The sequence below is a fragment of the Ostrea edulis genome, chromosome 4, assembly GCF_947568905.1.
Source record: "Ostrea edulis chromosome 4, xbOstEdul1.1, whole genome shotgun sequence".
Taxonomy (NCBI): Eukaryota; Metazoa; Mollusca; class Bivalvia; order Ostreida; family Ostreidae; genus Ostrea; species Ostrea edulis.
Genome location: NC_079167.1, coordinates 34043639 through 34060409, shown reverse-complemented (window position 1 = coordinate 34060409; position 16771 = coordinate 34043639). Strand labels below are relative to the sequence as shown.

The 16771-nt window shown below is 39.8% G+C and overlaps 1 protein-coding gene across 3 annotated transcripts in view; it reads right to left on the bottom strand.

Annotated features, from left to right (window-relative positions):
• The window catches only part of LOC125672347 (uncharacterized), a 32692-nt gene that overhangs the window by 9302 nt on the left and 6619 nt on the right, over positions 1-16771 (bottom strand). For 2 of the 3 annotated variants that reach the window (XM_048908581.2, XM_048908583.2), the window contains 8 exons: positions 4420-4782; positions 3682-4325; positions 3319-3475; positions 2425-3219; positions 2159-2337; positions 1883-2057; positions 1463-1557; positions 1144-1186 (listed from right to left, as the gene is read on the bottom strand). In XM_048908581.2, coding sequence (XP_048764538.2) covers positions 1144-1186; positions 1463-1557; positions 1883-2057; positions 2159-2337; positions 2425-3219; positions 3319-3475; positions 3682-4325; positions 4420-4782 — 2451 coding nt within the window. The remainder of the gene's footprint in view (positions 1-1143; positions 1187-1462; positions 1558-1882; positions 2058-2158; positions 2338-2424; positions 3220-3318; positions 3476-3681; positions 4326-4419; positions 4783-16771) is intronic. The other variant, XM_048908582.2, reaches the window with a different exon arrangement.

Below are 16771 nucleotides of genomic sequence, written 5' to 3'. Positions count from 1 at the left end.
CGTGTCCGGAAATGTGATTTCTTTCGTTTGAGGAACGAATTAGACAGAAATCAATTTCTACTTGGTAATTATAATGAATGGATTGTTCCGGATATTACAAGTTTTCAATTCGAATACCTGTATAGATATGTTCAGTCATGCGGTTCAATAGAACCGGTTTAATCGAGTAACGATGTAAAATCAGTTTAGGACGACACGTAGAGCCGACAACACGTTTACATTTTATACCAATACTAACTTGTATCTACATGTTAGGTAATTATAGTACGTTGTATTGTTACAACATTAAAGCTGCTGCGTGTCGTTGCTAGTCCATGTGTTATGTTGTTTTATTACTGATCTTAAATCAGAAATGAATGGGTTTTAAAGGAGAAGAGACATAGTGTGAAGATTGTTCATGCTTATAGTTTGTATAAAAAATGTACAACATCGATAAAACATGGTACAAATTACGATGTTGACACATATTTTAAAACTTTTTGTTTAAGAATCGAACAGGAATTCAATGGGAACTACACATCATTTGCGACTGAACAGACTGTTTTAATTCCGTATCTTCCAGAGCGTTATTGTAAACGAGTATATGAAAATTAGAAGATATTAAATTATAAAAATAAGCAGTTGCTGTAAGTTCATTGACAATAGTTGTAAATCATGTCCCTATCCTCCATAATGTAAACAAACGTTACAGAACACCAGATGCTTTACTTTTGATATATGGAGTTCAATAAATGAGCATGCGCAAATTCAACTCTATTGTTACAAGAACTAGTGTGTTGCTTTAATCAAATTCACCCAATGGGCATTGTCCACCATACAAAGCGAAAATATCAGGATGAAAAATGTATTACCGGATAGAATTTTATCATCACATTATGAGCATTAAACACTTTTCATCGAAGAATATGCAGGAATCTTTCATTTCGACCATTACCTACTTTAATGTTTCTAAAGTAAAGTAATGTAAGTCGGTAGTCTCAATACATAAAAGCGAAGACAGACAGAGCCTGGTTTTTCTTTTGATAAGGGGTCGATATTTTTCTAAAAGAGTCACCTTCCTGATTCCCTTAGAGAGCTGCTCATGAAATCAGGTTCTCTGATTTATATGTCCTTCAATACATTTCGTAGAACGTTTATTCTTACCTTCATCAAGTTCTCTGTATCTTTGAATTGAGGGTGGGATTCCCTGTAAGAGAAATTAATTATTTTACCTACAACTCGTGATGTTAAACAATGCACAATTTGTACAAACTCCATCAGTGTGCTGGATACCGAGAAATGTTCGCCCCCGTTTAATTTTAGCCACATTCAATTTGGATCTAAAGTAAAACTAGGTGAATAAAAATTCACACATAATTTTAAAGTAGAAAGAAGGCTCTGGGTAAACCTAAAAGGATGATATTGGTATTTATTGTACCACAGTGAAAATGTATATATCAGTCTATACCCACGCTTTACTTACCCTTTCAAATACAGAGTTGGCTTTTATTTGTCGTTCTGTAAGGGAAGGTATATCATATACCTTTGCATGTGTTCCCTCCACTCCAGAATAAGTGTCTGACAATATAAAACAATTTACGGTTAATATAGGTGAAAAATGATATTCAATCGATAGATACTTTGAGAAACGAAGGTATGAAAAGATAAACAGTGACCGTCGACAGGGGATGTTACTCCTCCTAGGCATCACAAGGTTCTAAATGCTTATACTTGATTTAGTTAATGATTAGTGGAAGTTCATAATGTTAGTTTACACTTATCCCAAAATATTATAGAGGTTTTTATTGAAGCACGATACGACATGCTATTTTACAATGATGTTATTGTCTGATACCTAGATATACCCCAGATTGTACGGAGACTGCACATGACGGAGACATACCGTATGTACTGTAACTTTCGCCCCCGCTGACGTTATCCGATATCTCTAAAAGCCTTTCCCGCAACGCCTCCAGTTTTAGTCTCTGATCGGGTTCGCTGGCAAGTCCCTCCAAAATAAGACCCTGGACCCGCCTCGGTCGATTGAATCCTTGAGGTTTAAGGTGAGTAAAGACAATCTAAAACAGAGTTACGTTTTAAAGAATACCATTAAATTACTATCAAATCATCATTTTCTAAAGTTTTGTACATGTTATTTAATCCACATAAAAGTTCTTACATTGATAATCATGTCGTCAATGTCCGCATCACTTATGTCCGAATACGGCCACGCGGCGTAGTTGAGGATTTCGTCTGCTAAAATGTTGACGGACCAAACGTCACTGTAGATACTATAACGCCCTTCTAGCAAGCTCTCTGGGGCTGCCCATCGAGTGCAGACTCCATTAAAGTCAAGGTCTGGAAAATAGTAGTATTATGTACATATTGGTTCAAATCTTAAGTATATTGATGTATAAAATATACAAAACTATTAACAACTCCTACCAATTAAGCCGGTCACTATTCCACCACTAGGGAAATCTGACGGCTTGGCCGCCATTTCAAAGTTTTTCAGCTTGAGGAAATAGCCATTTTCTGTCACTGTGCAACCAAATGACGCTGTGGTTATGTCCCTGACGAGGCAGCCAGAGCTATGTACGTATATAATTGCCTGTACAGCCTGTACGATAATTCCAATGAGATCTGCGATTGGGATTACTTTTCCTTTTTCTCTTACCTCCAGGAGACGTCTTTGTAGATTGTCTCCAGGTAATCTCTCTTTGATGTAAAACTTTGGTGAGGACTGATTGAACGCCAGAAGTCTGGCCACATTTCTATGCATATCTTTGGTCTCAATTTCTTTCAACACTTCCATTTCATTTTCTAATCTTTCTTTTCTCAATGAACTTTCCCTTGTGCTGAAAGTTGTGGCGGTATTATCATACATATCCACATCCTTTGGCTCATCAGGTTCAACTTCGAATATGCAAGTGATAGATGCATCCACATTACAAAATGTGCATTGTTTGCGTTCAAAACCAATGTTTAGAGGTAAAACTGTAGAAGACGTGTCAAACACCAGTCCGCACTTGTTTAAAATCGACTGTATGTGATCCTCCGTGACAGTCTTTGAATTGACTATACCTCTTCTTTTGCCGATTTCCCTGTATTTGGATTGTATTCTTTCATTGTGATGAAACAACAGACAGTGGGAGGTACTAAAACTCTCAGCAAAATGGCACTCACGATTCAGCGTCAAAAACAATTGATCTTCACCCTTTTCGAGTATCTCCAGTTTTACTACAATACAAAAGTGTTCAAAAATGTAAGTACCCGCTAAAACAAGTCTAATTGTAAACATCAATAAGTTTGATATAGACGTTTTATACATAAACTTACCATCAGAGTGTTCCCGCTGTAATATATGAACTATAAATAAATCAAGCAAACGATGGTACCATTTCATCATTCCATTGTCATTACAACCATCCATGAATGAAGACAAGTTTGCGATTTTCTGAACACCGGAATTGAATTTTGACTGCTGTCTCAGTACCTTCATACAAAAAAGAATAAAGTAAGATATGACGTTAAAACATTAGAATATACAAGTGTATCTAAAAAGTCTTCGAGAATATACGCTTTTGTATTTAACCATGTTTTTGTACTGTGTGAGTGTATTCATAAACCACAAGACATTTTTGACATATCCAGACATTAAAACTATCAAATTGAAATCAAAAATAGTATAACATGCTCTACCAGATTTCCTGTGTGATAAAGAGCAGCAAATCCCTCGATACATATATCACTGTCTTCTCTGTTAAAAGGGGGAAGGAAATCGTTCACATCTTCTTCCATCAACAAACTCTCATCCAAGTCCACATCTTCTAAATCAAAAATGCATTTTGCCATCTTAGCGAAAATGATAACATCGGGGTCATTCCTTTCCATAACACGCTTCTTCTTAGATTGGATAGCTGACGCAACATTCTGAATGCATGGAATCCAATCCTCAACTGCTTCAATGGCCCTTAGGTAAATAAAGCAGTTGAACATAATCCCGAGCTGGATGAGAGGATGGAATATGGAGAATGTTTTCTTTGTCTCTGAAATAACTGTGAATAACTGAATAGTGCCTGTCTCGTACAACATCATCATTTCATCTCTGGAAAATTTTCCCTGATCTGCATCCATTATAATCTCTGTCATTTCGTTCACGCAAAGATTTCTAACAGATTTGTTTTTGCACGAGAGCAGATTGAAGATTTCTACAATTTTGTTGTTTTGTTTCAGATCTGGTAGAAGACAAGCTGCGATATATTTTAACAAGTCTTGCTGAACTTCTGTCGATGCACTGGTCATTTCCAGACATATCTTGTCAATAGACAGCGTTTCGTAGTTTTCTGTAAGATTTCAAGTATGAAAAAGTAATTAAATTTGCTGTTCGTCCATGTCCATGAAAGATGTTTTGAAGCTTGGACTAATATATAAACCTACCTCGAGGGGAGAAGAAAAACTTGGAAAGCATGGAACTATGGCTGTCTTTCTTGTACGGTAAAAACTCATGAGCATCCACAAATGCTTCTTCCCATGTGGTGTCCTTCTTTTTGAGTTTATAGATGTCGCTACCAGTTGTGTACCCATACTCATCATCGTCTAAATCTTCCATCCGTCTGTTGGAAGCCACATGTTGTAAAGGAAGATCCACAATGGCATCCTTGCTGAATATCTTCCCTGCATTCTTTAGCAGTGATTTAGGGATTGGAGTATCAGGTAAGAGAGGCGTATATCTTGATGGTCCAAAGTTGGATTTTGGATCTATGACGTCGTAGTCCATGTCGCCGGTAGTTGGACTTTCTGCTGATTCAATAAACATATAAGTTAAAAGCAATTATAGGTGGATACTGTAGCAATGCACCAACCTGCGCTAGTCTTACTATTACAACGAAAAAAGGTTACATGAGGTACTAGTTATTAGAAATATGTCGATTTAACTTCCTTAGCATTCACAGATAAAACTCTCTGTGATAGTTAACCATTACAAATACATATGTTCATTCTCCACTAAATATCCTAATGTTAATCCAATATGGTAATGTGTACATTAACTCCCACAGTCACATAGTTAAACAAATAAAATGTTTTCTGACCACAACATGCGCATGAACATAAGGTTGTGACTAGATGTCAGATGAAGTTTCAACTTTTTAACTCAAATCGTTTCATTACCACTTTAATAACAATAATGTTTGGTGGTGTCTGGGATATGTGTGCACATAACTAGCAGTCTGGTATTTAAACACTAGTATATTTTGGATTCACGAGTGTTTTCTGATACGTTTCCTTTTATCTGTTTGGTTATGATACAACGTGCACATGGATTTACAAAATATTTACGGTTTTATTATCTGCGTTAATATTCAGTCACCAGTCACAGTGCAACGTCTTGCATCAAAGACCTAGAATGAACCCAAGTAACAGATGAGTCAAAATCTTGTACGATCTAGTAAATGATTAACGCTACCTCTCAATGCCTGTTCTATGACGAGTCTGTGTCATGTCCATTTGAGGTTCCCTCCGTTTTCTTTAAGGACAGAAACACAGAAACCCATTGCAGAAGAAAGTTTCAATCAGGACTGTTAGTTGAAGGCAAGAGAACTGCCATTGCCAATCCATATTTTCCACTACTTCTCTAGGAATTCGTTGAGAAATCAAACCTTATGTTGACAAACTTTGTCTACCTTGTCAGGATTCTCACAATGGGATACGAAAATTCATCAGAGCAACCCAGAACACTATTTGAAATAGATCCCCACTCAACTGAACCGATACAATGGGATTTCAATACAGAAACTGCTGGTGACAAACAATTTTTATTCGTTGTAAAAGTAATTCGTTTTATATCCCATCTAGATTGTTTACCCATATTGAGACGTTACCAGTTGTAGGTGAAGTACCACAAACTTAGACCTATGCTTAGCGCTTACGGGCGTAGCAGTAAGGTTTCTTTAACGTGTCAACACCTGCCGCGACTCGCGACCTCCGTTTTTAACGTCATATCCGACAGACCCGTGATTGTCCTTTTTAAATGCCGAGCGTTTGGTAAAGGGGCAATCACAACCTATGCTTGACGGGGCCATGAAACATGTGAGGTTCGAACTCACGACCTCCCGGTTATATCCAATGAGTTTAACACGTTTTACAACTACAGAGTATGGAAATCTTTTTGCTGCAAGAAAGAAAATCATTATACATCAACATGTAAGCGTGTTCGCTGTAACCTGTTTTCCTGCATTTGACTTCCCGTCCTAATATCGCACAACAACCAGGGATCATTCAGTTATGCCCGGGTTAATCTTGTAGTCGAAACTTATACCTGTCCAAATCAACAGACATATACCATTCTCCGAATCACAACCATTAACCAAAAAGCAGAAATCTACCATTTTCCGAATTACAACCATTAACCAAAAAACAGAATTATACCATTCTCCGAATTACAACCATTTGCAAGATAGACAAGGTTCCAACTTAAATGCAATATTTCAGCACATCTTTACATTTAATAGAATGGTAGCTTTGTTGTCGTTCTATGATCTATGCCATCTATGCAATCTTCCAAATTCATAATATTTTACACAATGGGTTGAGGGCCCCTGGCGATTTTGGAATTCGTTGACCTATTGTTGTTTTGTTTTTTCAAGTCAACAACAGTACACAGTACTCTGAAGTTGATAGGTTCTCACGACATTGGCCAAATACCGATCTTTACACGATGTTGTTCTCACCTGCTGTTCGGTCTACCACAAGATATTTTCTGTCTGTTAGAATCCATTTATATAAGAAAAGACTTAGGAGGTATTCTACATCGTCATAATGCCTGATTTCCTTTTAAAACATTGATGAAAATATAAATATCAGCAATATTTGTCTATTCATTTCAAAAATCATCGCCTAGCTGAGTAGCTCATTAGGTTAGCACGTCAACTGCTAAACTGTAGATCGCGAGTTCGAGTCCAGCTGGGAATTTAAATTTCTTCAAATTGGTTTCTACCAAGATTTAAATTTGGAAGTTTTCAATTTCAAAATGGTGTACATATCCTCCACTTGGCATCCATATAAAATTTCTCTGACGTAGCATACCTCAATCAGATAAGATTTTATTACATTCCTTTCCTAGAGGTGCGATGGTCAAGCATTACCGGACAGCGAAGTAGAGCCAAAAACAGTCAAGGGTGAGCAATGTACGAACGAAGTTTCAGTGAAGGCTTTACATGGAAAGAACATTTTGAAGAGCTACTGAATAGACCAGCACCACCCAATCCGCCAAACCTACCACCAGCAGAGGAGCACCTCCCCATAGACAAAAACACGCCCAACAGACAGGAAATATGTAAGGCAATAAAACACGGCAAAGCAGCAGGCTCAGACAGTAGTCCAGCAGAAGCATTAAAAGCGGACCTAGACACCACTGTAGAGATTATTTTCCCATTGTTTGAAAAGATCTGGGAGGGGGAGCAGATACCAACAGACTGGAAGGAGGGGTACCTTATCAAAATACCGAAGAAGGGTGACCTTAGCAACTGCACAAACTACCAAGAGATTGCGCTACTATCCGTACCAGAGAAAGTGTTCAACAGGATAATCCTGAACAGAATTAAGGACCAAGTAGATGCTCACCTAAGGGAACAGCAAGCAGGCCTCCGTAAAGACAAATCTTGCACAGACCAGATAGACACCCTCTCCATCATTGTTGAGCAGTCCATGGAATGGAATTCGTCGCTCTACATCAACATTGTAAACTATGAGAAGGCTTTCGACAGTCTGGACAGGAAAACCCTATGGAACCTACTCCAGCATTGTAGGGTACCAGGCAAGATAGTTAACATCATCAAGATCTCTTATTACGGGATGAGAGGCCTTCCAGGTGAATATGGAGTTCGTCAAGGGTGCTTGCTACCCCTTTTCTCTCCCTGCTCGCTATCGACTGTATAATGAAAACGTTGACGGTCAACACAACAAGAATCCAGTGGACACCTTTCAAGCAACTTGATGATCCCGACCTCGCAGATGACCTGGCACTACCGTCCTATACCCGACAACAAATGAAGAAAAGGTCCAACAATGTAACATCCACCTCGGCGCAAGTAGGCCTAAACATCAAAAAAGGGAAGACCAAGATCTTCAAGGTCAACACTGTCAGCAACGAACCAATCAAGCTAGAAGATGAGACACTAGACGAGGTGGAGTGTTTCACATACATAGGAAATGTCGTCGACAAGCTGGTCGGAACAGGTGCTGATGTGAGAGTCAGAATAGGAAGAGCCAGAGCAGCATTCCTTACACTGAATAACATGGAATTCTAAAGAGCTGACTCTGTAGACCAAGATCAAGCTGCTTAACTCAAACCTCAAGTCAGTTCTTTACAGGGCTGAAACCTGGAGGATAACAGTGGCAACAGTCAAGAAGATCCAGACTTTTATAAAGTCTTGTCTGCAAAGGATGCTCCGAATCCGATGGCCGAAAACTATCAGCTCCTTGACGAATATGAGAGTTCGATTGGTCGCACACTCCGTAAGCCAGTGTCAAACATCACAAGACAAGTGCTGACCTGGAATCTCAAAAACAAGGGAAACAGAGGCCGGCAAAGAAACATGGGGCGTCGAGATCTCGATGCCGACACCAAGAAAATGGAATACATCTAGAGACATGTTGAGCAGAAGGCCCACGATCGAGACGCCTGGAGATCTCTTGTCAGCGGTATATGCCCAAGGATGTGTAGTAGACATGAGTAAGTGTGTTATCAATTGTATGTTTTGTTTTGCGCATATAATATATGTATATCCACACAAATGTATATGTACATACATAATCATATTCCTGATTTCTATACACTGCAAAACCTCTCACAAGTAAATTATATAGGATAGGCATTCAATGCAGGGAAAATATTTTATTCTAATATACTCCTTATAAGAAGCTGAGCAGAGTGTGTTGCAGTCTGTATAATGGAGTGACATCTTTGCTGTGGGTGTCACAGTCTGTATAATGGAGTGACATTGTGTTTGTTGTGATTGTCACAGTCTGTATAATGGAGTGACATTGTGTTTGTTGTGACTGTCACAGTCTGTATAATGGAGTGACATTGTGATGGTTGTGAGTGCCACAGTCTGTATAATGGAGTGACATTGTGTTTGTTGTGACTATCACAATCTGTATAATGGAGTGACATTGCGTTTGTTGTGAGTGTCACAGTCTGTATAATGGAGTGACATTGTGTGTGTTTTGACTGTCACAGTCTGTATAATGGAGTGGCATTGTGTTTGTTGTGAGTGTCACAGTCTGTATAATGGAGTGACATTCTGTGTGTTTTGACTGTCACAGTCTGTATAATGGAGTGATATTGTGTTGGTTGTGGGTTTCACAGTCTGTATAATGGAGTAACATTGTGTTGGTTGTGACTGTTACAGTCTGTATAATGGATTAACATTGTGTTGGTTGTGGACTTTATCATTTTGCTTCTTGGGTTTGTCAGAATAAAGAGACTAATATTTTTTATTAGAACAGTTGCAGATTTGTAGCTCTCTGAGGAAATTGGTCTGCCCTAATATTTTTTCAGAGAGCTATGCAGCTAATCTCAAGTCTGTTACAGTAGACTTAAGTGAAAGTCGGTGTTTGAAGCGTTTTCGTGGCGTACATGCTGTAAGCAAATGTGCATTAATTATGCATCTGTATTTTGTATTAACAGATTGTATGCCCTTTGCTTACTCTATCAACCAATAATTGTAAATGATTTATCTGCGTTTATGTCGTGTTGACATTATTACTGGAAATGCTTGTACATACAAATATGCCAGCTTTTTTCTATATCCATATTCGTCTAAATCATTCAAATATTTGAGTCTGTGGTTTCATCCTCAAGTGTGTTATTATCCGGTAGGGGAGACATAATCTCTAAGGGCGTTGGAGGAATGCTATAAGGATAAGAAACATTGTCCTCTTTTTTCTATTGTGGTGTAGTATCTCACAGAACTCTTCCTCCTCAGAATCTGAATCAACGACATATGATGGGTCATGAGATGGTGAAGGAACGCGATAGCACTCAGACTTCTTAACCTTGTATGATGACTGTCGTAACTGATTGCCCATAAATTTTCTTATTTGACACCATTCTCCATCAGTTGACACAACAAGATAACGGTTCCTGGCTTTGGATTTGTTTCTATCACAAAATAGATACACTAAGTCTCCAACCTCAACCGTGGGTGTGGGAGGGTAATTCTGACAAGGGGCCTTAGACTTCTCACTGCTTGGGTGATTTGCGTTGCGAGATAGATGTTTCTGCAAAATGCACTCCCGATCTGATATAGGCAACTGACGGTTGGTGAACTGATCTCTCTGAGTTATTATCTCTCGTGCGGATAGTCCACCTTGACGAATAGTACAGTTAACAGATGCGACAGCTAGTGATAACACAAGAGAAGAAACTGCTCGTGCTGTAGGGTCAATTCTCAGTATGTGCTCACGTAGTTCTTGGACTGCACGCTCTGCAATTGGGTTTTTATTGGCATTTTTAAAACGTCCAATTTCAACTGAAATACGGTGGGACTGTAGTATCTTGTCATTCACAAGAGCCTGAAATCCTGGGGCTGGGTCAGTGCGGATGACTGCGAAGGGTCCATCCATTGGTCTAAGCTCTATGCAGGACTGGATAACTGCAGTGCGGAGGGTTTCCGCTTTCTTATCCTCAATGATTCGTGCGGTGGTGTAAGAAGAAATACACTCACGCATAATAAAGACAAGCTGTTTTTCTCGCTTCATAATGTCAGCAGCAAATAAGCCTCCTATAGTCTCAGGAGGATCTGATGTTGTTTGCTCAATAATAAAATTTGGAACCTTCTGAAGTGCAGAACACTGTGAGCATGCAGAGGTGATACTGTCAATCGCTTTGTCCATATCCAATGCGAAGAAAAACCGTTTCATGATAGTTTTCATTTGGTTGGCACTGGGGTGGGCGAGCTGTAAATGAATCGATGTAAGTAGTCCATGGAGTACTGATCGAGGGATTATGATTAACTCTTTAGATGGCACAAATGGGTCATTCCGCTTAACTACTAGTAATCCGTCAGAAGCTATAGTAGCGACACTGAGATAACGTTTAATATCTTTGATGTTGGTTGCTTTACGGGAAGGACGTGTACCCTGGCGAAGGTGGGAGCAAGTCCTCCTCAGGTCAGAGCACTCTGGTTGTATTGCTAACCAAGCAGATCTCGTTGTGAATGGTAACTTTGTGGAACCATTAAGAATGTCTGATACGGATGTGATGCGGACAACAGAGTCCATAGACTGTGCGACAAAAGAACAGATTTGACAGTTAGGTTCTATGCACTCAGGGGCGTTGCGACTTGAGTGGTTCGAGGGTAGGATGGCTGCCCCAGCAACGTGACGAACAGAAACCTGGTACCTGCTAACTGTTGACAAGAATGTGTACACACGAGGACTGGCAGAAAACTCTCCACGACATAATTTGTCATACGCCATCACACATGGTTTACTGTCTGTGAGAACACAACAGGGTCCTAATGACTGAACTATGTAAGGGCTGTAATGTTTGACAGCAGTCCCAATTGACAACGCTTCTACCTCACATGGAAGCCATGATACTTGGCACTTCCGCAGTTTGGCGCTGAAAAATCCGGCAAGAAGTAGCTTGTTGTCACCTCGTGAGATGTACAGCGTGGCACCAATGCCAGGCTTGCGCAAAGCACCGTCTGTTACTATCCAAAGGGTGTCCTTTGGATGTGGTATGTGAATGGTTTTGGTAGCCTTCAGGGCTTGTTGGGCTAGGTGAAAAGCATGGATCATATCATCAGACCACGAAATGGTGTCTTTGGAGTCTAAGCCTGCAATACACTCCTCCAATGGGGCTAGCAACGAAGAGCAGCCTGGTATTACTCGAGACAATACTTTATAGGCACCCAGAAAGCTACGCATGGCTTTTACCTTGGAAGGCATTTCACAGGATGTTAGAGTGGCTGTGCGATGAGGGCTAGCACTAAGGGTTCCTTGTTGCCAAATCCATCCCAAGATTGTTGTTCTGAGGGGTGCTATAACTGTCTTTGAGGCTGATAATTTGAGGTTGCATTTGTTCAAGGCTGTAAGAACCCTGGAAAAATTCTCAAGGAGCTGGTCTGGCGTGTCTGTTCCACAATAAAGATCATCTGCTAGCTTGACAACTATACCCTCTTCAAGCAGGTCACCCAAAACACGACATGTAAGCTCTTCTAGAGCTGTCTCAGATCCAGGCATTCCCATAGCTGAGCGGGTGTAGACACGGACGCCTCGGAATGGTGTAACAACTCCACGGTATTTCATGGAGCCTCTGGCAAGAGGGATTTGATAGAACGCTTTGGTAAGGTCTGTCATAGCAAGGTACTTCCATTGGCCAATTTTCCGCAGAATAGAATCAACATTTGGCATCAAAGAGGGTTGCGGCTTGCAGTAACGGGCTACCTCAGAGAAGGCAGTCACAAGTCGGAATCCACCAGATCCTTTCTTAACAAGAAATGAGGGGTTTAAGTACTCAACTGTGATCCCCAGCTCTTCGGGTTTCTTAAATACGCCGATGGCTTCAAGTTCATTAAATTGGGTTTGGAGTAATTCTAGTTGATTACGAGAATATTGCGGTAGTCGGGTCTCTGTGGGGGCATGACAGGTCCAATGTTTACCTCAGCCTTAAAGGATCCAGCGTATCCATTATAACCATCTGAGACAGGGCTAAAAACCAAGTCATTCTCTGCAAGAATATCCTTAAAGGCTTGAACAGTCTCTGAGGGAAGAACGCCATCAGGATCTACTGTGACTAGTGATGAGTATGGTGTTAAATGTCTGGAGTTGCTCTCAGAACTAGCATAGGTATCTGTCGACATGATGGGCACTGGCTCTGTTGATGGAACATATACCTGCCGGACATCACAGAGGTGTTCATGCTTGCGAACTGTTACAGGATCACTGTTAGTATTCTCAATGCCAATCTTGTTCCCAACACTGTGTACAATGGAAGGGGTAACAAGGGATCCTGAAAGGTGAGGTTCAACGGCAAGTAGACTATCACGCTTAAGTACAGACTCTGGAATGTCTACCTCTAGATAGTCCCCTGGCCACACGGTTGTAGAGGCCACTGTACGAAGAACATGTGCTTTGGTGCTGTTTAGGGCAGTTCTGTTAGCAGTGGTAACTGATCCATAAGTGTAAATAGTGTCATTTCCAATCAGTACTTGACGTTTGGATGGTCGAACAGCTATGTTGTTTGCCTCCATAAAAGGAATACCCGCAAGAACATCAACGTCTAGATTTTCGATCACTAGTCCTTCAAAGAAAAACGAGTGGGAATCTCTGGAGAAGCACAACTTTGTTTCACCCACAACCTTTAATGGTGAAGAGCCATCGGCTTGATGAGCTGATTGGTTGGTGGGGCTGACTTTTCCATTCAAGTTAGTCACAGTTGATGCTCTTATCATGTTCCCTGTAGCACCAGAGTCAATTGTGAGACGAACATGAGTGTGTTGAAAGAAAGCTTCTAGGTACGGTGACTGTCGAATAGACACACGGTTGCTAACTAAACTAACAGTAGGCTCAACCTGGGACTCCTCATCAAGGTTATCAATGTTAGAGTCAGTGTATTGATCTGCATCAAGGAAGCCAAGGATTTGTCTCGCTTTTCCCACGTATCTCCGGTCACTGTCTGGTAGAAAACGGCACTCGCTGAGGAAATGAGTACTGGTGCGCTTCGCTTATTTACATAATGGGCAGGAACGGTTTTGTGATTTCATCGGTGGTCTCTGACTATGTGAAATACGAATATCCTTATGAGGTTGAGTGAATGTGCGGAATGATCTGGCATCCTCGTTGTTGCGAATTTCCTCAAGAAGTGAGGGGAGAGCCTGAGATATTTCAGGCTTTATTGATGCCAATGTACGCACCCTAAGCTCTGTGCCATAGCGCTGCTTGACAAGTTGAGGCAGTGAGGGGTTTATTAAGCGAAGCCAGGTCAGAACGATGAGGTTCTCAACTGTGGGCGACATTTCCTCATCTTCGTCGATGTTCACGCCATGGTGTGTGATACCACCTTCTCTTTTGAGCAGGTTGTCATCAAGGAAGGCTAGAAGTCTCTGATAGAGATCTTCAGGACGCTCATCTTGGCGCAAAGTGATATCATTAAAATCGAGGAAATGGGCGCCGGATGACTGAAAACCAAAGTGTAACCTTATGGACTGCCATATTTGCTCCAAAGAAGTCGAGTTCTTCACTATTACATTGCGGGATATTACAGGACAGTAATTGGCGATCTGGCCAAGCATAAGGTCTAGAGTGGCTGATTTTTGCTGCGCTGTCCGGCGTTGGTTCTCTGGAATCGGGTCATCGTCATTTACAAAATTCCGATTCGGGTTAGCTTTCGATTTTTTGGCCCATTGTGCGTCATGAGATAAAAATGCAGCAAAGTTTGGATCAAGGGATAATGAGTATATCCCACCGCTGCCACCACGCCACGGTTGGAGAGAGTCCACAACAAACGTGTCACTGAAATACTCTTTATTTCCCCGAACACAAGCAATAAACAAACTAACAATATGGCGCCAAGCGGGTGAATGAATGCCCGTATTCCGAGCCCGATCATAACTCAACCAACACAGCTGATAACCGTGTTGGCGCCAGAATGAGTTATTGCGCTTTGTAACTCTCTCTTGCATTGGAGATATGAACAGCCTTCATTTGTTTTCAGTATGGCAGGAGGTGGAAATTGCAGTTTTTTCAATTTGTTCTTCAGAAGTTTGTCAATATTAGATGCTCTTTGTTCACTTGATTCACTACCACCATCTTTATCTTCAATTGTGCTAAAGGATTCCGGTTTATTTCGTGGAATGCAAATCCGTTTGATCTTTGCCAAAGTCACCGGACTCTAGCATCCAATCGACTACGTAGTCGTAGAGAAAGTAAATGTTGTGGAATTTGACGGTTTATTGCATCACATCCGATTAAAAAAATGACCAGGGAAACAGAAGGCTGACAGATATATTCATAGAAAATATGAAAAAGCCATGCCTGTTGCCGTGGTGGAACTTGTATTGACGTAAGTTTTCTATTTGGTTTAGAATCCAAATTCTAAAGTAAAGCCTGAATAAAATGTATCAGAAAATTGGCTTATAGTAAACATATGAGAACCCCAATTTATTTTATACTACCAGCCAGGCTAGTCAGCTATAGTGGTATACATGTAAGTAGTCCTGTCATTTACTCAAATTTACTGCATGGGTATACAATATAGAATACTAGTTAAGTATGTCCCTACCTAACATTCACTCAGGGAGTTTCTGATCATATTTACACAGAGTTCAGGATCTGTAAAATTGGGGAATACTTATAAAATCATGTTTCATGTGGACATTTTCAAAAGGACTAGGCTTAATTTATGATAATACATGTAATCATTAGTGATGACCTCTAGCGCGCGCGCTCTCTCTCTCTCTCTCTCTCTCTCTCTCTCTCTCTCTCTCTCTCTCTCTCTGACTGTCAAGTTTACAATAAAAACAAACATGTGAATGTCCTGTGTGCATTCTAGATAAAGATTGTTAAAATCAATTGGTGAGCCAGGCTACCTTCAAGTTTGTTTACATGTGGTATCCCCCACTGATATGTGATGGTTCTAATCTAAAGAAGAAATCACGAAAATATACTATTATGATTTAGAGTTTTCTCTGTAATTATGAACTTTAGGACACTTGATTGGGAAATATTAAATTATGAAAGTAGGAGGAAATTGATGATTTTGAATTGGGTCCTGTAACTGGGCCCTCAAATTTTAATACATATAGGTCCTGTCAACTGAAGTAAATTAATAAATATTAAATGTAAATTGTAATTCAAATATTTTTGAATTCTTACTTTTTGATCCAATAATCACATATTTTAGCCAAAGTACATGACCACTATTTTGTGTAATGTGTGCTTTAATTTCTTTGTTTCAGCTGTATGAGCATCATACTGTGCAAATCATCTAATTTAAAAGATGGAGTTGACCAAGGAGCTCACTTTGAGGAGGTAAGTATTCAGCATTAATACATACACATTGAGTGCATAATTTGAAATTCAAATTTGAATCCCAGTATTAGAAATCCTAAAACAAATTAATAGATGTGGGGAATGTGGTAGATTGGGTTTAGTTTCTTGATTAGAGCCTGCATGGAAACTGAATTCTCTAGAATAATCACATGAGGCCATCCATTTTTTATGCGACATGATGACTTGAAATGTTTTCATCACAACTTCTTAAAAAATTTTATACTTCACTTAGCATACTAAAAAAACCCAACTAGTTGTTTTGTTGCCAATGACGCGCATATAGATGTATACACATGTGTATGAGCTCAGTATCGTTTGTAAAAATGATCAATTTTAATTAGGTCAATGTTGAGAATCACTCAAGTGACCTACATATTGCTATTTGTCTGTGTCAGTCATCATAAGACAGACTGACATTTACAATTGAACATTAATATTTTTCTTGTTAACCACCCTTCCAATTCTTTTCAAATTTCTTTTAAGCATCTTTGGGAAATATAGATTGTAAATCAAAGGACTCTGGATTGACAGTACTTTTAAAAAATCTTCTTTACCAAAATTGAGAATTTTGTTTTAAAACCAGGGTTCGATTTCTTCGATTTTATGGAGAAAACTTTTTAAGATATACACTTCGTCAAATTGTAGAGTTGGGGAGGGGGAGGGTTATAAGCGTATTTGACATTTATTTGTGTCCAAATCATGCAATTAATATCAGTAGTAGTCTGTTTTT